The following is a 22,982-nucleotide window of genomic DNA, read 5'->3' on the forward strand; positions in this document are numbered from 1 at the left end:
GGGGATTAAATATACCTACTCCCCTGGGAGTAAGGGGCGTAGGTTCGATACTTGCTTGGGGAACTAAGATCCCACATGCCACGCGGCCAAATAAATAAAGGGTCTGGACTTAACTCTATTAAAAAAAAAAAACCTACCCCTAAAAGATTGTTATGAAAATTAAATGCTCCAGCCAGGTGGCAAGCTACTAAGTAGCTGCCCCTATTTAGTAAGCCCCGCCTCCCATCCTGGAAGTTCCTAGCTGATGAGATGAGCCCCGCCCCCAGCCGTAAAGGTCAAGCCGGAACGAATGGAACGCGTCCGGGTGTTCAGTCCCCCAGAGGTCCTTGAGTAGAGATCTCTGGCACCCGAGCCCCGCGCGCGCCTCGAGGCCGTGCCGAGGCCACTCACCAGCTAGCGCCCAGTCTACTAGGAAGACTCGCACGACCGCAGCGACGGCGGCGTCGCGGCGTCTTGACGTCACGGGGCGGGGCGGCGGCGCAGGCGTAGTGCGTCACGGGCGGCCTGGCAGCTGGCGGCGCTGAGGTGGACGCGTCTAGAGGGCTGTCTGACCGCGGAGTCGGGGCTTGCTTTGGGGGCATGAGCCGAGGGGACTACGCCGAGGTGACGAGGTGAGTCCGGCCGCGACGCGCCTCTGCATTTTAGCGCCGGCCCCGCGAGGGACTCCCAGAGGAGGCTGCCCTAGAGAGACGGCTTTTCAGGCCCCGCCCCGGATTGTCCCGCTCCTGGCCCGGAAATAACAATCCGAGTAATGACCCATCGCATCTGGGAATTCGCGGCCAGGGATCGGAAAGCCGGGATTCCAGGCTTGACCCCACCGTTACCCTTAGCTTTTAGGAACAAGCGCCTGCTTCTCTGCTCCTCAGTTTCCCCAAATGACTGTTCGTGGCTTCCAGGGTCGTTGTAGCTCAGCGGGGGAGGGGGTGTGGGCGGGAGCGTTTTGTGAATTCTGTGACTATAAGAGGTTGTCGCCATTGCGAACCCAAAGGATTTTGATTGTCATATGGCATCTTAATCACTTACCACACTTTACCGTTCCTCAAGAAGTGCTGTGCCGAGCTGTCACGTGTATTGTCATATTTAAGCCTCATAATAACCCTTGAGATAGGGATAATTATGCCCTTTGTAGAAAGGAGGAAGAAACTGAGGCTCCGAGTGGGGAAGTGGCTTGTTTCATTCATTCATTCAGTAAATACTGAGTACCAACCAGGAGCTAGGCAGTGTACTAAGTGCGGGGAATAGAATCATCAAAATGGGTAAGGCCCTGCCCTCCAGTAACTTACATTCTAGTGAGGGAAACAGAAGATAAAATAGTATGTGATACATTGAGCTGGTATTATGTGTAAAGAAACAGGTAGCTGTCATAGAGACTAACAGGATGCTGTGCTCTATTAGGGAAAGCTTTTCTGAGGAGGGGACACTTAAGGGGCAATCATGACTTTCTAAAGTCACAAAATAACTGGGTGCAAAAGCCAGGATTTGAGTGCCTCTCTTTTGGCCCCATATCCTGCACTCTTCCCACTAAAAATGGCTCCCTCGTGTGATACTATTTCCTGTTGGCATGAGTATCAGAAGATTTTATCATTCAAGTCTCATCTCAAATGTCATCTCCTATAGGTCTTCCCTTTCCACTAATTCTAAAGTAGCCCATCCCTAGACTTTGTCAAATCCCCTTGCTTAACTGTGTTTGCAGCACTTATCACAAATTACATCTTGATTATTTATTTTGCTTTTGTCTTGTCCTGCCCCTCTTCCAAGTATAAGCATCCAGAGGGCAGAGACCTTGCTTGTTCACTGCTCTGTCCCCAGTACCTACACACTGCCTGGAAAATAGAGGTTCTATAAAAATTTTTTGAATGAATGATCTGTAAGTAGAAGGGAAAGACAAAGTATTTCTCCTCTCCAGTTTCCACACCTGGGATTCTTTTTATGCCTGTTTTACCTTTCTCCCAGGAAGTAGGAGCAAGAGCTATGGCTTGTTCATCTCTCTATTTTCAGCACATTGCCCAGGGCTTAGCAGTTATTAGTTGCTTGTCTCACATTATGGAACAGATTGAACATGTGAATGAGAGAGGAAGAAAAATACCCTCATGTGTGGAGGTAGATAAACACATTTAACAAACAATCACCTTAGGGGCTGCTGTGTGCTAGCCTGTATAAGCTGTGCTGAGTTGAATAAGAGGTAATGGCAGTGTTCAGTATGTCAGCTGTTGTTACTAAGACACAGTTCCTGCAACACTGATCTCGGAGGCACTTCTGGTTTTACAGGACATGTTTTCTCTAGCAGGGAGTTCTAAAGTCTGTCACAGCCTGCCATCTTCCCAGCCCTTTTATTTTTCTTCCTCTACCACATCATACATTAAAGCTTTATTTTACATCTGTTGTGTCATTTTTGGTCTTCTCAGCAACTCTGAGTTATAAGCAGGGCAAGGTTTATTATGTAGAGGTGAGGAGACTGAAGCTAAGAGTGAAGTGACTTCCAATGGAAATGCCAAAATTTGAAACCAGGCCTTCTGACCGCAAGGTTTTTGGTCTTTACGTTACTGTCTGCATCGTAACCCTCATCCTCCTTTTGTGGCTGTGAGATGAAACATTTCAGGACCTAAGTTGGTAATAGTTTAAGCTAACATTAATTGAATGCTTCTTAGGTGCCATGCATTTATTGTTCTTCATGTTTTTGGTGTATTAACTCAGTGAATCTGCATAGCTCTTTATTATCCCCATTTTACAAATGAGGAAACTGAGACACAGAGTGGTTAAGTAACTTGCCCACCGTTACAGAACTAGTAAATAATGGAACTGGAATAACTACGGAGCAAGTTAGTCTCTTCTTCCCAGTGTCTCCCAAAATATTAGACATGATAATAGCTAATTGATTACTTATTATTGTTCTTCCCCACCCATACCCTTAAGTGTCATTAAGACTCACTTTCTGGTGGTTTCCAAGGCTTACTTTGGGTGACGGTTGTTGAATTGGAGTACCATGTAGTAGTAGAGACTTTGGCCTCCTGCCCAGTCAGCCTCTGGCTTCAGAAGAGAAACACTAGTTTCTACACACAGAACCACACCCCTTTCACCTTAAATGGAAGCTTTTGCTCTCTGGCTGCTGGAGGAGCTGTCCCAAGGGAACTGGTGCTGGGGCCCTGTTTGTGGAATAACTGAAGCCTTTGAAGGACTGCCCAGGGCATGCCCTCCTTGAATAAATGTTTGTTGAATTGAATTTGAAGTCTCATGTTCACAACATGTTGCTCCTTTCCTGTCTGAATGTTCACATTTCCTTTAGTATTTCGTAGAGATTGATGGAAGCAGAAACCAAAACTCTTCCCCTGGAGAATGCATCCATCCTTTCAGAGGGTTCCCTACAGGAGGGGCACCGGTTATGGATTGGCAACCTGGACCCCAAAATCACAGAGTGAGTCTAATATATTTTAATTCATTACCTACAAAATTGGGGTGCTTGTGGTGAGGATGTTCAGAAGAATTTTCAAGGGATATAGGCTATATTTTGGCCCTTTTATTTACGTTTTAATTATCTTTGAAGGGAATATGTTGTTTTAGCCTGTCATCTTGTCATTTTTCTTACATTTGGACCTTCTACTGCATAGACACGGACTTGGATACCCTTTAAACCACATATTACTTGTTTTTCCTGCTTGCCTAAGATGTTCTCCTAATTTTCAACTCTTTCGAATCCTTGTACCCAGTGACTAGGAAATTATTTCCTAAAACCAGCCATGGGCATACTTTCGTTCCCCAAAATGAAGGAACAAGCAGAAGAAGTATCAGTATTTTCACAAAAAGGCAGAGAGGTACCACTTGACTCTAATTCATGTTAAGCAGCCATGGAACCAAGGAAAGTCAGAAGGAATCTTAGAGATACCCCAGTAACTTTGGTTTTCATTCATTCATTAAATGATTTGAGTGCCTACTCTGTGCCAAGTGCCATGCTAGGCAGTTTTCAAAGTTTCTAAATCTGAGGAGCCTTGTCTTATTAAAGTACAGAACCTAGGTATAAAATAAAAGCTCAGAGTTGCTCTGATTAAAGGGAGGACAAGGTGTACCCAGTGCCTTTGGGCCGCAGTCACCCTTTCTTTGGCAATCACTTATAGGACTCGTGGAGCACCCTTGAAGGACTCTGATATATTCCAGCTGTTTTATCCTACAGCAGAGGAAACTGAAGCCCAAGAGATAGAAGTGCCTTGTCCATGGTGACAAAGCTCATTGAATTGTCTTGACTCCCCACTCTTTCCTTAGTGGAGTGAAATTTCTTAGCAGAGAGAATTGAGAGGTTTTTCCTTCCCCCAGTCGTTTGGTAGGGGCAGGTGGTGGTTGGTGGCAGGATAGCCAAGCGTGAGTGGATTGAGCCGTTTGGGGTCAACACTTAAAGCAAGCATGGGTTACAGCCTCAGTCCTAGAAGTTACTCCCTGTGGAATAGTGTTAAAAGCAAGGAGAGAGGAAACAAGGGAATCTGCTTGTTGCAGTCTGGGGTGAGAGGAGGTGTATAACGGAGTTGGGATTCTGAGAGAGGAAAGAGATGTAAACTAACATATCAGGATCATGACAGAATGTTCAGTTGCTTAAACCTGCTCAGGCTCAAATTGGCTAAGTGTAGACACTGTTGGGTCCTTCTAGAAATTATGATGGTATTTAAGGTGTGTTGCCCCCTAATTATGTTACCTTGGTCACGAGGGCCCTTAAATATAGACTGTGCATTTATTTCGGCTCTCTTTATGGCTTACGGCTTTGAGGATGAATGTGTGAACCTGCCCGAGCTCTCAGTTAATGAGGGAATTAAACAGAGAAGCTGTTTCCATCATCTAAAACCCAGGCTGTGAGAGGATGCTTCCAAGAGTGGTTTCCATTCCCACCTCTTCTTGTCTGAATGGAAATCTGGAGTGTGGAAACAATGTTCATTGTTTCAGCTGCGGTTCCCTGTAATGATACTCTTGTTATAATTGTATCCTGCTGCTTGACAGGAAGGTTCAAATGGGCATCTGCCACCTCAGTTTATGTCATAAGTGGGAGTATGTGAACGTTTTCTTTAGTTAGAGCATTAACAGGAACATTGAATCGAAAACTCTCCCACTGGTATCTCTGCTCTTCTCATACCAGGACAAAGGTGGACATCCAGTACTAGACTACAGATCAGGGCCTTGCTGGCTCCACCTGTGACTTCCCTCCTCTGTATTACCAGAGATCATTTCTACTGTATTTCATCTATGGATTCCTTGTCTTAAAATATTTTCTCGATAAACAAACTGATTTATTAAATACCTTCTTAATGACATAACTACCAATTGTAGCTTATGGTTAGCATGAAATGCATAGTGTTACTTCATTTAATTTACTTAATTACAGCAAAGAAACCTAACATTATAGTAAGGTAGGTCTCATCTTGTAGAAATATGTGATTTTCTTCCAAGTTTTTGAAATACATAAACTTCTAGATCCTGTTCCTTTCAAGATGTAGGTAACGACGGACCTAGACTAATTATTAAAATACAGTCATTCCCAAACATTGAAGGGCTGCATGATGAAACTTGTGTGAACATGTGGTACCCAGCTATAGTCCAATCTCAGAAAATATTATTTGAATCCAAACCTCTAAAGTTCTAATGACTCTTGACAAAAGTTTTTTAAAGAAGAAAACCTTTTCCACTCAGTTTTTCAAAGTTTATTTTATAATAATTCTATTCATCTTATGTGCGTGTGTGCCTGGTACTAATCTGAGTTGTGTTCAAGTTATAGTAGGATGTCCATCAGCCTCTTCTCAACAGAATACGCATTGCTGACCGACTGTCTAGCACCCTGGTACTCTGTTCACTTTGTAGTTGCAATACTGACCATTTTAGGACCATGTTACATGCCAGGAATATCTGTATAACTAAATAGATCTTAGAGATCTGGATTTAAGGGAATGATGACATACTCTTATTTGTGGAGGTAGCAGATTCCAAGCCTATGTTCTTTCCACTATATTTGGATTCCTCTCAACTATGTTGTATCTCATAATTCTTACCTATAAAGTGAGACTGTTCAACTAAATGCTCTGGAAATGTCTCCTAGCTCTAATAGTTCATTAGTTCCTCTTATTTAAGCTTGCAACAGTCTTGTGAGGCAGGTAGAACAGACAACATTTCCCAACTTTATAAGTAAAGAAAGGTAGAGGGAGTTGACTCAGTTCACTTAAGTAGTTAATGATAGGACTAAGTTCCTGGCACCTAATAGAGGGCTCTTTGCACAAATATTCTAACAACCCCTGTAACTGGACAGTCATAACCTAAAGTATTCTATTCTAAATTTTTCATTGTAAGGACTTCCTTTAAATGTTATGGGACCCAGTCTAACTGTAAGAGTAAAAACAACAACTTTAAATATCATTACTAGTGCCTTCAATAGAGGAGCTGAACAAATTAATGTCTTTAGACATCTATTTTCCATACCATGGTTTCTTCTGAGAGGGTTAATACTGCTTTCTTTTTTAAATATTAAATGTGCTGTATAGAAAGCCAAATTAATAGCCACTGCGTTATGCATAAGGAGAAGCATGAGAGAGGACAAAGCCAGTAGAAATTCTAAAAGAAAGAACATTCTGGATGGAGGGTGAATCATAAATAAAGGAATATAAGTAGGAATAAGGAGTATTGTTACGGATGAGTCGAATATCGGGAAGACCTTTTTGACTAAAGGGGAGGTTGAATACTAAACGATAATGAAAATAGCAGTTGGAGAGAGAGAATGCTATCAGATTAAGACAGGATCTATAAAATTTATTCAGACGAGTTTGAATTTCACGTAGAAGAGACTCGTGGGTGTTTGGCGGGAGACCAACATCATGAAAATGATGTTTTAGTAGGAAAATCAGACATCAGTATTTAGGATGAATAGGAGGGGCAAAGACTGAAGATGAAGATTAGCTGCGGACCTGCCATTAATATCACCTAGAGAGAGACAGTGAGCTTGGAGGCCACTGGGTGGAGTCAGCGAGATAAAGAAGGTGACTTAAGAGGAGTGGAGAGCTAAAGATGATCCTGACGTTTCTTGCCTGAGAAATGGAAAAGAATCATGTCCACACAGGCCAGCGGAATAGGTGGAAAGAGGCATAGTTTGTGGACAGGAGGAGGTCAGGCCTGGCGTTATTAAGTAAACTTAAAAGCAATGGAGAGCCACCTGGGTGGGAATGTCCTTCTAATGTAGACTTTCAGAGCTAAACTCAAGGGATTATAAATGCATGAGCATGTAAGAACAGAATGTTTCCCCCTGAAGACACGCCCGCTTCTCTCTCAGCCCATTCCTTGTTTTTCCTCCATGACGTGTGCTGCTTCTCATGCTTTGGTTTGCATAAAACAGCATTTACTATTTGCTTTTTAAAATTTGAAACAAAGTAAGACCATTTAAAAACATATAATAATTTCCCACCACATAATAATTTCTGTAAGTTTATGAAAAAAATTTTCTCTAAAACAAATTGTGCATTAAAAATAATCTTAAATGTCATTTCATTGGCTTCCCAGTACCTACAGCATCACATTAAAATTCCCTCTTGCACACAACATCTTTCCCAACCTGTCCCCTGCCTGCCTTTCAGCCTCTTCTCTTACTGTCTAAGAGCCCCCACTGTCTGCCGTTGGATCAGTCTTTGTCACCTTTATGTCTTTACACAGGGTATTCACTAACTGCCACCTTCCCTGCCTAGTTGGTCCTCTTCATCTGTGTCCTCACGTACATACCTCTGTGTGCAAGCTTCACACTTTTAAAATTGTTTGATTACATCTCTTTCTCCTCGAACCAGAATGTCAGGTCTTTGCAGACAGAGACTTAGTTGTATTCATTTGGATAGTCCAAGTGCCTGATACTACAATACTTGACACATTTGTAGGTGTCTGTCTTAACCTAATCTAATTCATATAGACTAATTCCCTCTGTGCCATTAGGCAGGAAGGCCATTTTAAAGACCCATTACAGAAAACACTAATTATGTTGCAGAAGTATGTATGGGACTGGTGGACTAATTCTCCGGCTCCCGAAGGCTGCAGGGCCCACATTTCATTAAGTGAAGCAAGGCTCTGATGAGTAGCGAGCTCTCCCATACTTCAGCAGCAGATGAAAGTGCTTGCAGATGTGAAAGCAAGATTCTCCAGGCTTTTTTCACTATCAGAGCTTGCAGTCTCCATCTCCAGGAAGCAAAATAGTAAACATTTCATTCCTTTTGTTTCGGTGTTCCGATAATTTCAAGAAATTATCAAACAAGGAAAGAAATCCTGGAGAAGTTGAAAGACACGGACCTAAGCAGATGTTCCTGGAATCTTAAGGTCGCACTTCTCGGGCAGAACGCATTTGTTAGCTTTTCAAAGAATAATCTGTCGGAGTTTTTTTTTTTTTTTTTCCCTGAGTAAATTAAAATTCATTTCCTAGGAAATGCCGATCGCCTTACCTTCCTGCTATTAAGCAGAATGGAGTTAATGAAAAGATGACCGGCCCACAGTAGCCCTTAGGTTGTTTTTTTAAAAACAGATATGACCCACCATTTATGGCAACTGGTGCAGTGTTGAGGTTTGAATGGGTACAGTAAGTGGAAGATGCAGCTGTGAATTAAAGACCCTGAGAGAGATTCTTCTAGCCCATCTGTGCACTTGAGAGACCCACCCTTGCTGTAAGCATATTCAGAAAACCAAGTAAAACCAGAAATTTGTACTTTAGGTGTCTCCCTTTCCCCTGAAGAATCACCTCATTCATTCTCACCAGCAGTTGAGGTATCGTGATAGGATTTGAGAGTTTGGAAACTAGAGGGTTATGGTTGTTTTTTCTTTCAAAACAGATCTAAAGACCAGATTAATATCCACTGTATGCCTTGGGATCCTTGCACCCTGCCCCGGTATAAGACCTGTGTTATGTCTTCCTTGCTCCACTGTGTCAGGACCTGATCCAGGATAATGGGCTTGCTTGTTGATGTGCATTAGTCTCAAATTTAGTGTAGCTTATGATCCATTTCATATCTTTCTGCCTCCCAAAGGAGATTCTTACTCAAGAATAAAATCTTGATGAGTTTTCTCCTAGAAAACAATGTGAATATAAATGTGGCTGTAAAGACAGCTTTACTGACTCCCTGTGGGGTAGAATTCCCAGTAATAACAGATTTAGCATGTGGGCTGATACCTTTTTAGTATCACAGGGACAGCATTGTTTAGAGAAAGCCTTGACTCCATTTGAATAGCGTGGAGGATGCCAGGAGGAAGGCCAAAGGAAAAGGAAACGGGAGAGCTGTTGGTTTGTCTCACCCTTACATCAGATGACAGGAAGTCGGAATTGAGATTGGCCACAGCAACCTGTTAAGGCCACATCTGTTTGAATAACTTAAAAGCTCTATAGAAACCAAGTAAGTTTTAGGGAAAGGAATCCAAGAAGAGGGTGAGGGGCAGAGTGGCAAGCTAGAGCTTGGGATAAACCTCCTGTCGGGAGTAAATGCCTTCCTTGGCCAGCTAGATTCTTTATTCAGCCACACTCCAGAGCATAAATCGTATTGAAGCAACTGAGGTTGGGTAGTTACCTGCAGTGGGGTGATTTATAGGACCGGCCAGGTTCCCCTGCCTGTGTGAGACCAGCCTCCGTCACGTTGCGGTTCCACGTGGTCCTGTCATTCGGTCACATCAGGGATGGAAACTCTCAAGCACTTATGGAAGTGCCACTAGCTGTGGTTTGGCTTTTGGCAGAATTTGTCTCAAGTGCAATTTGGGGCTAATGATTAACTGTGAAAGCTAATGGGGAAGTCTTCCAGGATTGTTTTTTTGTTTGTGTGAATGTATATGTGTTACTTTGTTTATTTTTGAGGTAGGGTTGGCTTTTGCATTTGGAGTGTGGGTGTGTGTTTCTGATGGAGTTGTAGTTATTCACAAATACTATTTCATTGCCAAGAAATTGAAAATAAATAAATCGACACTATTTTTGAGCTGTTCTCCAAAAGAAAAACCAACGGTGCTTGTGGGCCAGACAGCTGTTTGTTAGGTGTGGTTTTTTTGTTTGGTATTTTTGTGTTGGACAGACACATAGCCATGACAATTCTACTTCCCATTCCAAATAGAGGCAAACAACTCTGTTTGCCAAATAAACTAACAAACACGGCAGTTTGGAGGAAGGCAGGGGGCAGTGATGTGAGATTTTATCACTGGGGTAAATTATCTCCTGCTTTTATCTCGCAGGCTGACCAAATTCCCAGAGTGTCTCAGGGGCTGTTCTTTCTCCATAGATACCACCTCCTCAAGCTCCTGCAGAAGTTTGGCACGGTGAAGCAGTTCGACTTCCTCTTCCACAAGTCAGGTGCTTTGGAGGGACAGCCTCGAGGGTACTGTTTCGTTAACTTTGAAACTAAGCAGGTAATTGAACTTCTCCCCCTTTCCCAGTACTTATACTCTCATAATTATCTGTGCATCCCTCTTGACTACTAGAATAGTGGTTCCTTGTGGGCAGGAGCCATGTCTGATTCATCTCTGTGTGCTGTGCTCTGAGTCCTAAAGGAGATCCTCGGTAAACAACTGAATTAGTGAACAGCTTTCAAGGTCTACCCTCCCCAGGCTGGCAGTCTCAGGCAGCTGACCTACTTTTCTGTCCAGATGCTTTGGGATGCCCACGTTAAGCACATGGACATGCCCCTCCCTGTTCTCTTTTGTTTGTTCCTTTATTGGCTGGCCAACAAAGCCTCCTTTTCTTTCAGTAGTTTTGTCCCGTGGTGCAGAAGCCCTCCCTGTCTGTGGTGAGCCGCCCACAAACTCTTTTATTTTTATTTCTTAAAAATGTATCCTTCTTCTCAATGTCTCAGAATAAATGTGGACAAATTTGAATTTATACAGAGAAAGAGAACCTCCAGCTTCAACCATGATGTATCCATGGATCCGTATTAAAATTTAGTCCTTGGAGGGGACATGCATTGATAAAGGAATTGAATTTGAATGTTATTAAATATGGGGACAGTGCTTATAGCTCTATAACTTTATTAGTTATGTGTGAGAACATTGCCTAGTTATTGTTTTATTAATAATAATTGTATTTGGATGTTTTTCTTACTGTAAAAGTGATACCTGTTTCTTACAGATGAAAATATAGATAAGTAATTTAATTTATTAGCCTAAAACCCAGAAATAATCAGTTTTTAATATTTAGTTGTATATCTTTGTAGTCCCTTCTTCTTTCTTCACATTCATACACACATACACACACGCGCGCACACAAACACATGTACACAATTAAAAAAAAAAACATGTGCAGCTTATAACACAGAAACAGAATCATATATCCTATTTACCACTGAAGGAAAATTAAAATTTTTTCTGTCATCTAATACACATCAAGATAACATTCTGTATCATATTGTGGTTTCACTGGTGTAGCTGTAGATGTATGTAAAAATTCACTGATCTATATCTATAATACATTTTATTATTTAGACCTCAGTTTAAAAACTAACCAGTGTCATCTTTGATGACTGCATAATATTTTATTCTGTGAACATATGGTAATTTACTTAACTAATCTCCACATGTGTCAGCAGTGCAGTGAACATCTCTTTAGCTCTATGTACATATTTACTATATTCATGGAAATGGAGTGGTGTCACATAGGCTACAATTTTTTTTTGTAATATGACTGCCAAATTGCCGTCAAGAAGTGATGTGTCAGTATGTTCTGAAACTGAGAGTGTCATTTGTCCTTACCAGTTCTGGGGATTTTTTTTTTTAATTTCCCCTAATTTTTGCAAACGTGATAGGCAGTAAGTGATTCATTATTGTTCTAATTGTTCAAGGTTTGTTTTGAGGGAACTGAAAATGTGCTCTATATAGTTAGCATTTTAAAATACTTTATCCTTTCCTAATGATAGAGCACGTTGAGGATTCTTACAGACAGCTAAAATCAGTGGTCATGTTGAGGACAGGTGCCAGTTTAAAGACACTAAACTCGAAGTCACAAAGCCTGTTATTTCTGACTCTTTTGTTTATTAACTTTGGGCAAGTCTCTCTAACTTATTTTGACCTCAGTTTTCATCTAAAAATGGGGATTAAAAACACACACCCTCCTTACCTTTTAGGAAGTTGAGAGAATAGGTGAGGGTTTATATGAAAACACATTTGGCATTTAATAATATTGTTGGATACATGAATTTTGAAACAAGTTACAGAGACGGGAAATTATTTTTTAAAACATTTATCACCTGCTGGCATCTTAGGACTGTTGATGCTACAGAATTAATGGAGAGTGTCACGTAAACTCTAATTCACTAAGTGAAACTTAAGAATAAAATGTCTCGGGCTTCCCTGGTGGCGCAGTGGTTGAGAGTCCACCTGCCGATGCAGGGGACATGGGTTCGCGCCCCGGTCCGGGAAGATCCCACATGCCACAGAGCGCCTGAGCCCGTGAGCCATGGCCACTGAGCCTGTGCGTCCACAGCCTGTGCTCCGCAGCAGCAGAGGCCACAACAGTGAGAGGCCCGCGTACCACAAAAAAAAAAAAAAAAAAAAAAAAGAATAAAATGTCTCATCTGTCCTAACTTTGCGTGCCATAGTGAGGCAAGGATGCCAGTGGTGAACACTTGACACATAGTAGGTACTCAGGTATTTGTTGAATGTCATGCCGGCAGGATCCAGAGGAATAAGAGAGTCATTGGGAAAACCAGACTGGAATGTCCTACACTGAGCCTCAGACTCTCCTTGTTCCTCTTCCTGTTCCTTAAGGGCTTCTTCACTCCCAGTAAACGTGGGTTACACTTGGCCGAATGCCTCATGGATACAAATGGAGCAGAGAAGGCTTGGCAGGATGGAAAAGTACAGCCAGGCTTCCTGGGAATGTCCTAGAGTGCCTATTACCCAGCCTCAGGAATTCCTTTCAACCTCGTTGCTCCTATATCTGATGGGGAGAGGGTCAGGGAAGTTGTGGCTCTGAAAACCAGGTGCAGAGATTAGCCCACAGAGGTACCTTGCTCATAGTCTCTTTGACTCACTCCTGCTTTTTCCGGCCTGGTTTCCTTCATTCCCATATCCTTTGAAGCCATTACTGTTTCTCACTTTGGATTCAGGGAGTATAAGCCCTAGTCCAGGATATAGTTTCAGAGTCCCTGGGGGAGTACAGTTTCTTGACATAGTAGGTGCTACTCTAACTAACAGAAGTATGTAGAAAAGTATCACCCAATAGGCAACACAATGGTCAGCTAATAAGCTGCCGTTGGTTGAGTGCTTACCATATGCTCCATGCTCTACATGTGGTCTTTGACTCCTCACAACCACTGAGGAACAAGCAATGTCCATATTTTACAGGTGAAAAAGATAATATCCAGAGAGATTAACTGACCTGCTAAATATTACACTGCCAGTAAGTGGCAGAGCCAGGATTTGAATTTTTGTTTGACTGAGATTGCAAAAACTCATACCCTTTTTACTATTCTGCCTTTTTTTTTTCTTGTAAACCCTTTGCCCCTTGTTTAACAAAACAGTTAGAAATTCAGCCATCAAAGCTGGTGAGGCATTTGAATCTTTGACTAACATTAATCCCTTTCCTGAACAGGAAGCAGAACAAGCCATCCAGTGTCTTAATGGCAAGCTGGCTCTGTCTAAGAAGCTGGTGGTGCGATGGGCACACGCGCAAGTGAAGGTAAGTCTAACAGGCTAGAAAGACAGCATCAGCTCATCCTAAATGAATCTTCCGAAAGACAGTTGTCCACTTGCCCATTTGCATCCAAGCCTCTGCACATCTGGAACAGTCATACTCTGGTCTCCTACTTGTATTTACCATGTGTGTTGCCAGATTTTTCTTTTGAGAAACATCTCAGGAGGGATTAAGTTCCTTCGTCGTTTCTCTCCGCATACCCACAGATTCTGGTTTTGATTGATTCTTCCATGTGACTGATATGTATACTCAGACCTCTATCATTTTTTTGGTGGGGGTTGTTCTTTGGAGGAAAAAATGTATTTATTTTTAAAATTAGTTGCTTTAGGCATTTTTAGACTCTTCCCAGCCTCTCAGTTCTTTGGAGAGTTTAAATTGTTTATTCTAAATGCTTGCGAAATGGGTAGTTTGTAAGAGTGCTTAAAGCACTGACATTTCCTTACTCCAGAGATTTTAAGAGTTATTTGTGGGACTTTGCAGTGTCTGTATTGACTCCAAGGCCCAAGCAGTGGTGAACTGCCGTGTTCATCTCCTAGTTGTTCTTTTGGGAAAATGCACTGGAAAAGCTACAACCACTTTAAAAAAAAAAAAAAAAAAAGAACAGTCTTCTGTTACAGCCAGCACAGGTGAAGTATGTGCACTGGAGTAATCCCCAAAGTTGATTCTTTTCCTCCTGCAGTGTGGTCTTTACAGACCTGCCTGCAAAAAGATTTGTGACAACTAGATTTGGAGCCTCAGTCTTTAGCTAAATGAGCATGAGTTTTGATCAGAGACTGTACCCAACAAGCTTCCCAGTAAAGAGTCACAGAAATAAGACATTTGAGTTCAGTGTCCAAGCTGAAAAACAGAGCTCAGACCCTTTGGATCTTTATGAGTATTCCAGGTAATCACAGAGCCTTCTCAATTTCTAGGACCCATTGCCTTAAAAATAGAAACAGCAAAGAGAATTACCAAATGCTTTTTTACTCAAAAGAAAATCAAGTCTCATTTGCCAGACTGGCTGTCATTTTCTCATTCTGCATCTCATTGAAAAGACACGCAAGAGAAATAAATCATCCTTCGTTCTGTCTTTCATTTGAGAATCTCTGTGCCCTGCAGTTCTCTTCTCCTACACGTCTTTTCGACCAGAGGCTCCTGATTGCTCTTTAATATTGTATTTACCTTTTAAAAGAAGTATATAATTACCTGACATCAAATAAACTACTCTTCCTGGAGAATGGTTTCTATATCAGTGGCTGAAAGCTGTTACTACTTTTCTTCTCCACTTAGATCTGTTAAGAGTTGAATGTTATGGTTGGTACTTTGCAAAAATCTAGCAAAATTGTAAAGTGCTTGGAATAAAGCAAAATAAATATTGTAAGAGGTGATGTATGACAGAGTAAGAATGTGAGAGGGCAATCCTGCTGTGTGTCTGTATCATCTGTAAATCTAAAGGCTGAAATTCTTTCCCTACCAAGTAAGGAGGACTAATGGCTAGATGGGAAGCCTCTTCTAAATTTCTCAGTTTATAACTTTTAGGCCAAACCTGTCTGGACGTCTACATTAATTCTAAACATAAAGCAGTCCTAAGATTGTCGAAAAATAATCTAACGATACACCGATGGGATTAGGATTTCTGAGCACATGCACTGCAGTAGAGGGCTGGTTTCTGCCCAGGTGAGGTAATTTGCCTTTTTCTTACTTGCAGAGATACGATCATAACAAGAATGATAAGGTCCTTCCAATTAGTCTTGAGCCATCCTCAAGCACTGAGCCCACCCAGTCTAACCTAAGGTAAGAAAGTGTACTCTAAGAAGACGCAAGCAGGTATGCAAGAGCTTGAGCCATCTCTTCATTCTAAGCTTCATTCCCGTTCTAGTAAACCTTCGGACTCTTAATTTAGAGTGGAATCTACTAACTTTTGACACGCTGAGAAGTGTGTTCAGTTAGTCTCCAGAATATATACATTTCACCTCCTCCCGTACCCCTAAGAGTGTGTACCAGCCATTTACAGAATTCATACACTCAAAAGAGGCTGGGTGTACTTACCATGTACCTGCCATTATACTTGGCACTGGGAATACAAAGGTAAAGTAGATTCAGTCCTTGCCATAAGAACAGGCATTTTAATAAGGCCTTGATTATCTTCAGCATTTGTCATTATACACGAATTCCTCCCCAACTATGAGTTCCTTTATACACAATTTGGGTTTGTAGCACTTTAATTTTATCTACCATTTCAGCAAATATAACAGTTTTGGTTCTAGTAAGTACAAATTATCATTTCCTTCCTTGGAGTTAATTCAAAACAGAAGGAATTGAGGGTTGAGTAGAGAAAGCGGAAGTTAAGTAGATGGGTGAGCAGCAGTAGAGGGGTTTACTTTGCATCGTAGCCTAGGGAGAAATGTTAACAATAACAAAAGCCAGGAGTTATTGAGCTCACTGTGAAGCAGGCTCTGTGCTAAACACTTTACATGCCGTATGTCGCTGAATTATAAAAATTCTGGTAAAAGTACAGTTGTACTCATTTTACAAATGAGGAAACTGAAGTTTAGAGAGGTAAAATATCTTGGCCAAGATCACGCAGGTAGCAGATAGCAGAGTCCAGATTCAAAGACAGGTTTACTGGACTTAAAAATTCAGTCTTTTAATTACTGCTTTAAAGAAACTCCAGGCTGTAAATGCAGGACTACTGTTCTAAAGCCTGTTCCAGGGGAGGGGAAGAAGATATGTGAAAGATCATCAGTGTTCCATAAGGATCAGAAATCAACATGTCTATATGGGGAAAGAATCTAAAAAAGAGTGGATATATATATATATATATATTTGTATAACAGATTCACTTTGCTGTACACCTGAAAGTAACACAATATTGTAAATCAATTATACCCCAATAAAAATGAAAAAAAATCAACAATGTCATAAAGTCAGGAAAATGATGCCTATTCGGACAGAGGGCCAGACAGGAAAAAAAAAAAACAACTTTCCTGTATATTTGCACCAAACAAAACAGATGTACAAGCATCTCATTAAACTGCAGGGGAAGGTGATCCTGAAATGTTTTCAGGAGGGATAAAATTGGTAAATTAAAATTAATTTTATAGTTACTAATTTGTCTAATATCATTGATATTTCTTAATTTCGTGCTGCTTTATTTTATACTCCCAATTTTTTTTCCCCCTAACCAATGACTTCTGTAGATTCATTGGGAACTTACTTCGGCTATCCTATTTTCCCCATGAGATTAAACCTCCTTGATTACAGATTGGTTTCATGGAGGTTTTCATAAATCTAACTCCTGTTAGGAAGGGACGACTGCATCTATGCTTGGTGATCTCCGTGGTACAGTGAACATGTCTTTAGTTTCTTATTTTCACTGTTTGCTCTCTTTACTAGATAATCTAGCCTAGTGTTTTCCATTTATTTTTTAATCCAGAGAACCTCAGTTTACATCTTTCGATTAACATCTATGCCTAATTAGAGAAGGTTGTTTTCCCTGTGACTCATACAGAATGAATGGTTGGCTGTTAATTTTCCATTAATGGAAAAAGGTGCTGGAATGCATCTCAGTGAGACCTCAGGGTTCTTTTTTATTGCAACTTAGTTTTTTAATTTTACGTTGCCGATGTAAAGTCATGAGTATGTGCAGATGTACGCCTTTTGAGGATCTCTAAAAGGCCATGTGCACATTCCCTCCCAAGTTTCTGTCCTGGACTGTAGACCATTGACAGCATCAGAATGGAAAATAAAGGGAGTCGTGGGCCAAAAAATACTCTGCCTAAGTGCTTTGCATTCTGGTCCAGGGATAGCAGTGACCTTGATCAGAAGGGAATTCCTCACAACTTCTGCAGTGTCTCCTCACCCCTTCTCTCTAATACATGGCTACTCAGCTCCCAACCTAATGGAGAGGAAAAAGCAAGGGCTTTGATGATAAACTGGACTTGAATCCTGGCTCCACAATTTCTTAGCTGTGTGAACCTTGGGTGAATCCCCACCTCTATGCATTTGTTTATCTGTAAAATGTGGATCAAAACCCTTGCAATATTGTTGCAAGGATTAGAAACAATATAAGTAAAATGCTGGACCACTGCCTGGCTCATTGTAAGCACTCTAAATGATAGCCTAAACACACATTTGTCAGTAAACAGGGACTTTGTAGGAGTTCCAGGATTTTTTTCCCATTATTATTTAGTGATTCAGAAGGTGGTACAGTATAATAACTCATAGTATGGCTCTGGAGTCCAATTGTATTCAAATCTCAACTCTGCCACTCACTAGCGGTATAACACTAGCTAAGTTAACCTTTCTATGCCTTGTTTTCTTTATCTGCAAAGTGAAGAATATAACGTACATGAATCATTTCTTCCATTTTTTCTAATTGTGGTAAAATATGCATAATATAGCATTTACCATCTTAACCATTTTTAAGTGTACAGTTCAACGGTATTAAATACATTCATAATTTACAACCAGCACCACCATCTGTCTCCATAATTCTTTTCCTCTTGTAAAACTGAAGCTCTACACCCATTAAACATTAACTCCCCATTCCCACCTCCCCCAAGTGCCTGGCAACCACCATTCCACTTTGTGTCTCTGTGATTTTGACTACTCATTTAAGTACCTCATGTAAATGGAATCATACAGTATTTAACTTTTTAACGTTTGTTTAACTTAGCGTAATGTCCTCCAGGTTCATCCGCATTGTAGCATATGTATATACCATATTTTGCTTATCCATTCATATTTCGATGGACACTTGGGTTGCTTCCACAGTTTATTGTGAATAATGCTACCATGAAAAAAACAATGCTACCATGAACATGAGTGTACACATCTCTTCCAGACTCTGCTTTGAATTCCTACACAAATTATTTTTGAGTGCCTACTATCTACAGACACTAAGGTGCTGATCAGTGTTGGCGTCTGAGGTTTAAATGTAGCAATATGCAAAGTACTTCTAACAGTGTCTTACAGAAAAAACTTAATAGATGGACCAGACTTGATCTCTTTCCTAAAATGAGAACATTAATTGTTTTTATATGTGTTTTCTTTTTTTTTTTTTTTTTTTTTGCGGTACGCGGGCCTCTCACTGTTGTGGCCTCTCCCGTTGCGGAGCACAGGCTCCGGACATGCAGGCTCAGCGGCCGTGGCTCACGGGCCCAGCCGCTCCACGGCATGTGGGATCCTCCCGGACCAGGGCACGAACCCGTGTCCCCTGCATCAGCAGGCGGACTCTCAACCACCGCGCCACCAGGGAAGCCCTTGATATGTGTTTTCTATGAAATGCTTGCATGTTTGTGTTTGAGTATCTTGTTGCTACTCTGATATGCTTAAGAGGCACAAAGAAGATGAAAGACACAGGTATTCTCTGAATATACCCACTCTGATCCTCTGCTGTCCTTTTTCCAGTGTCACTGCAAAGATAAAAGCCATTGAAGCAAAGCTGAAAATGATGGCAGAAAACCCTGATGCAGAGTATCCAGCAGCACCTGTTTATTCCTACTTCAAGCCACCAGATAAAAAAAGGACTACTCCTTATTCTAGAACAGCTTGGAAATCTCGAAGATGATGGTTATGAATTACCATAACAGCAAAAGCAAATTGGTCTCCACACCTGAAATCCTCTGCCTTTGTGCTTGTAGCTGTGAATGGTCCTATCCGACAGAGCACAGTCACGTGTTAGAATTTGGTAACATAACGTCTTTGGATGTTCTTATGGATGTTTCTTCCCTGAAGTATGTGTGGAATTGAGCATCATCCAGAATAAATAGGATTGTATCCAAAACTGTGATTTGAACACTGGGATGCTCTAGTTGGCTGGTTTATTTGGATTTGTAACTCCAGAAACATTATATAGTGTGCCAGAGAGAAAGGCAAGCATAAAAAATGTTACTATTTAAATCAGGAAACTTAAGTTATTAATATCCGTCTTAAAAAAAAACAAACAAAACATTTTTCTGTACTCAAGTGTCTTTACAACATAAAGAAGAAGTAAAAGACAGGGAGGGAAGTGAGAGATTTTTGAATCATGTTCAGAACTGCTGTTCCAGAATTCTCTATGGAAATCCCTCCAACTGGACTAAAAGAAAAGGTTCTTGGCAAAAAGAGCTGTTTCTTTGAGCAAATGTTGTGGTAATTTGTTTAAGAATTATGCTTATTGTTTCAAAATCCCAACTAGGAAAACATGGTGTATATCTTAAAAAATTGTTTGCATTGACAAAACTGTAGAACGAAATTTAGCTTTTTTTTTTTTTTTTTTTTTTTTTTGCGGTACGTGGGCCTCTCACTGTTGTGGCCCCTCCCACTGCGGAGCACAGGCTCCCGATGCGCAGGCTCAGCGGCCATGGTTCACGGGCCCAGCCGCTCTGCGGCATGTGGGATCCTCCCAGACTGGGGCACAAATCCGTGTCCCCTGCATTGGCAGGTGGACTTTCAACCACTGCGCCACCAGGGAAGCCCCGAAATTTAGCATTTTATACCACAACGGAAGTTCTGTTTGGAAATCCAGTTTTTCTACTGGGATCATTTTTTAAGAATCTAAATAATCCTGCCTCTATAATACCAAACGTCATTATTAATATGGGACTTTTAAAACTGCATTTATTGCATGAGATTGTTTTTAATAGCATGAAGATGTTCTATTTGGAATTGTATCATGGTCAATCTAAATAGAAAAGCAAAATTTCTTTGAAAACTTAAACATTGCTATATTGATCTCTAACAAACATATTATTTATGAATAATTGTGTAGAGGTCTGAGTAGAAGAAATCAAATTCTCTTACGTGGGGTGAGGTGGGGACATGCAGTGGACACAGAAAGTCAATGGAGCAGGCACTGCTCTGGCACCGAGATTGTAATGACCTCATGTTTTATGTGGTTTTTAAAGGCTTGAAAGACTGCATGACTTTAAAATGATTCTTCATTTTTAGAACCTACTTCTCCCCAGATATTTTTTGCCTCTGTGAACATTTTAAATATAACAATAGAGAAAGAAAAAGAAATCAATAGATTTGGGAGTGTGTTTCTGTCAGCAGTGTTCGTTGGTCATTTTGGTGCAAGGTTGACAGACTGTTTCATTGGGCAGCACCATTGCTTCTTTACCAGGTAAATCATTTTGTTACCCAACGTGCCACTCTTAGTGAGTACAGACTGTTTACCGTCATTTTTCCTAGCAAGAGGAAGCCTTCATTATAGGAACTTAAGTCTTCCTATGAGCATAAATGAATTTAAGACACTTGAACCAAAACTGCAGCATAGTGAGGCTTCAGAATTCACAGAACTGGTTCAGAGAAATTCTTATCACCTTTCCCAAGGTAAAACTTTTCAGATATCTTTAAATGTTAAATACTTCCTGCGTTTATGAGCTCAGTCTAAGATGCAAGTAATTCTCTTTCCATTTGGGGGATAGGTCAGGGAGGTAGGAGCATTATCTCCCATTTTTCTGGTGACTTCTGAGAGCATACAATTCACCATTTTATCCTTAAGTCCTCAGAGAGTTATGGTGGAGTAGGACTTATTTAATGCAAAATGTCTTCTATTTTTAATAGGAACTTAGAAAATACTTAACATTGAATTATCTAGAGTTGTTTCCTTTAGAAACCAGAGCTATTTATTTGTATTTAAAGCAATGTTTGTTATTTGTACCGATTCTTATTCCTCTGTGTGAATAAATGCAAGACAGTGTCTGCGGTTGTGTCTTCTCTCGTCCACCTCCTGCGGTGAAGACCAAGGCTCTCGGGGAGGCTTGTTTCCCCTCAGGACGTGGGCCAGTGTGTCCAGGCGGGGTGCTGTTTCTAAGTGCCTTCTCAGACCTCAGAGGCAGTTCTGTCCCCCTTTTCTGCCTGCCTACTTCTGTTAGAGATGAGAAAAGAGACTAGCTGTTCTCACTATAAATCTATTTGAAAAGAAGTTGTTAATGGAAGTCCCCTGAAGTGTGATAATGTGCTTAGGCCCTCTTTCAAAGTAGGGGTTTCAAAAGAATAAATGTGTGTGTCATAAATATGCTGAAAGCGGTTTGATGAAAGGCTTGTAAAATGTAACTGTTAACTTGGTCAACTGTTATGAAGTTACCTGTACTTTAAAATTATTTATTGGTTTACTGTTTTGCTAAAATTAAGTCACAATTTTGATTTGTACAAGAGTGAAGAAGTGAGGGAAATATCTTCTTAATCTCAGCTCCTATTTTATCAAATGCAAACTATAACCCTACCCTGTTGATTTTCTATAATTGGCATCTCAGTATTAGGGAAAAGAATCACATGAGGAAAGATTCTTCAAAGCATATCAAAAATCAACAGCCAAAGTTTTTAAAACCATATATTCTAGAGCTGTCCCTTGTCTATTAAGGTATGTACAGTTAATTTCTAAATCACCAAGTACATCTGTGTTTTTTTAATACTACTATATAAAAGAATAGGATTAATTCTTACCTTACAAGTTAATGTTAAATATTTCCTTTATGTAATCAATATGTTCCTAAAATATGATTTGATTCCATCATATTTTTCCTTGATTTCTCTTTTTCTCTTCTGCTCCTCCTACCCAGTCCTCCAACAAATCCTGCCAAGTCTACTTTCAAAATACATCTTGAAAAAACAAAAAATCTTGAATCCAAGCACTTTCACCACGTTTCAGTGCTACCATTTTTGTTCAAACCATTGTCATCTCTTGCCTGGGCTGTTGCAGTACCTTCCTAATTATCTCCCTGCCTCCACAGTAGCCAAAGCTATCCTTTCCAAATCTGAGTGTGCCATTCCCTTCTCAAGGGCTTTCCATCACACCTAGAATAAAATCCAAAGACCTAAATCCGAAGGCCCTAAACGACCTGTCGCTGACAACCTGCCTGACCCTACAGCATATTTATCCCTTTTGTTCACTGTGCTCCAGCCACACTGGCCTTGCTATTCTTTGAATACAGGGAGCTCCTACCATGAGGCCTTGGCATTGGCTGCTCACAGAGCCCACACTCCCTCATTTGTTCAAGTCTCCATTCAAAGGTCAATGTCCAAGAGGCTACTTGACCTCCCTTTCTAAAATCACAGCCCTGTCACTTCCTAATCCTTTTCCCCTTCTTTATTTTCTAAATAGCCCTTATCACTGCCCAACATCATATACAAACTCATTTTCTCTCTTTTTCTTTTTCTTTTTTTTCCGTTAGAATGTAAGTTCTATGGGAGCAGGATTCTATTCACTGCCCTGTCCCCAACATTGAAAACAATGCTAGGTATGTATAGAGGCTTAATAAATATTTGTTGATGAAAAATCAGAATTGTGGTACTTGAGAATTGAAGGACCTTGAAAGGCCATCCCAAGTAGCCCCCTCACTGTCCAGATGGAAAAAACACAAACCCA

The 22,982-nt window shown here is 40.8% G+C and overlaps 2 protein-coding genes across 4 annotated transcripts in view; one reads left to right on the plus strand and one right to left on the minus strand.

Moving 5' to 3' along the window:
• MRRF (mitochondrial ribosome recycling factor) overlaps positions 1–581 on the minus strand; it is a gene marked incomplete at its 5' end in the record, with an annotated part of 54,892 nt that extends 54,311 nt beyond the window's left edge. For both annotated transcript variants that reach the window (XM_081237326.1, XM_081237325.1), the window contains one exon: positions 391–581. In XM_081237326.1, coding sequence (XP_081093452.1) covers positions 391–581 — 191 coding nt within the window. The remainder of the gene's footprint in view (positions 1–390) is intronic.
• Positions 520–22,893, plus strand: RBM18 (RNA binding motif protein 18). 2 transcript variants are annotated; one of them, XM_081237329.1, is made up of 6 exons: positions 520–611; positions 3,284–3,412; positions 10,198–10,371; positions 13,547–13,633; positions 15,336–15,421; positions 19,040–22,893. In XM_081237329.1, exons 2-6 carry the CDS (start codon positions 3,380–3,382, stop codon positions 19,197–19,199), a joined length of 540 nt encoding a protein of 179 aa, XP_081093455.1. In that variant the 5' UTR covers positions 520–611; positions 3,284–3,379; the 3' UTR covers positions 19,200–22,893. The 2 variants fall into 2 exon arrangements, with proteins under 2 accessions (XP_081093455.1, XP_081093454.1); XM_081237328.1 differs by having other exon boundaries at positions 10,245–10,371.
• Positions 22,894–22,982: the final 89 nt, after the last annotated feature.

Source organism: Mesoplodon bidens (assembly GCF_964165515.1).
Source record: "Mesoplodon bidens genome assembly, chromosome: 6".
Taxonomy (NCBI): domain Eukaryota; kingdom Metazoa; phylum Chordata; class Mammalia; order Artiodactyla; family Ziphiidae; genus Mesoplodon; species Mesoplodon bidens.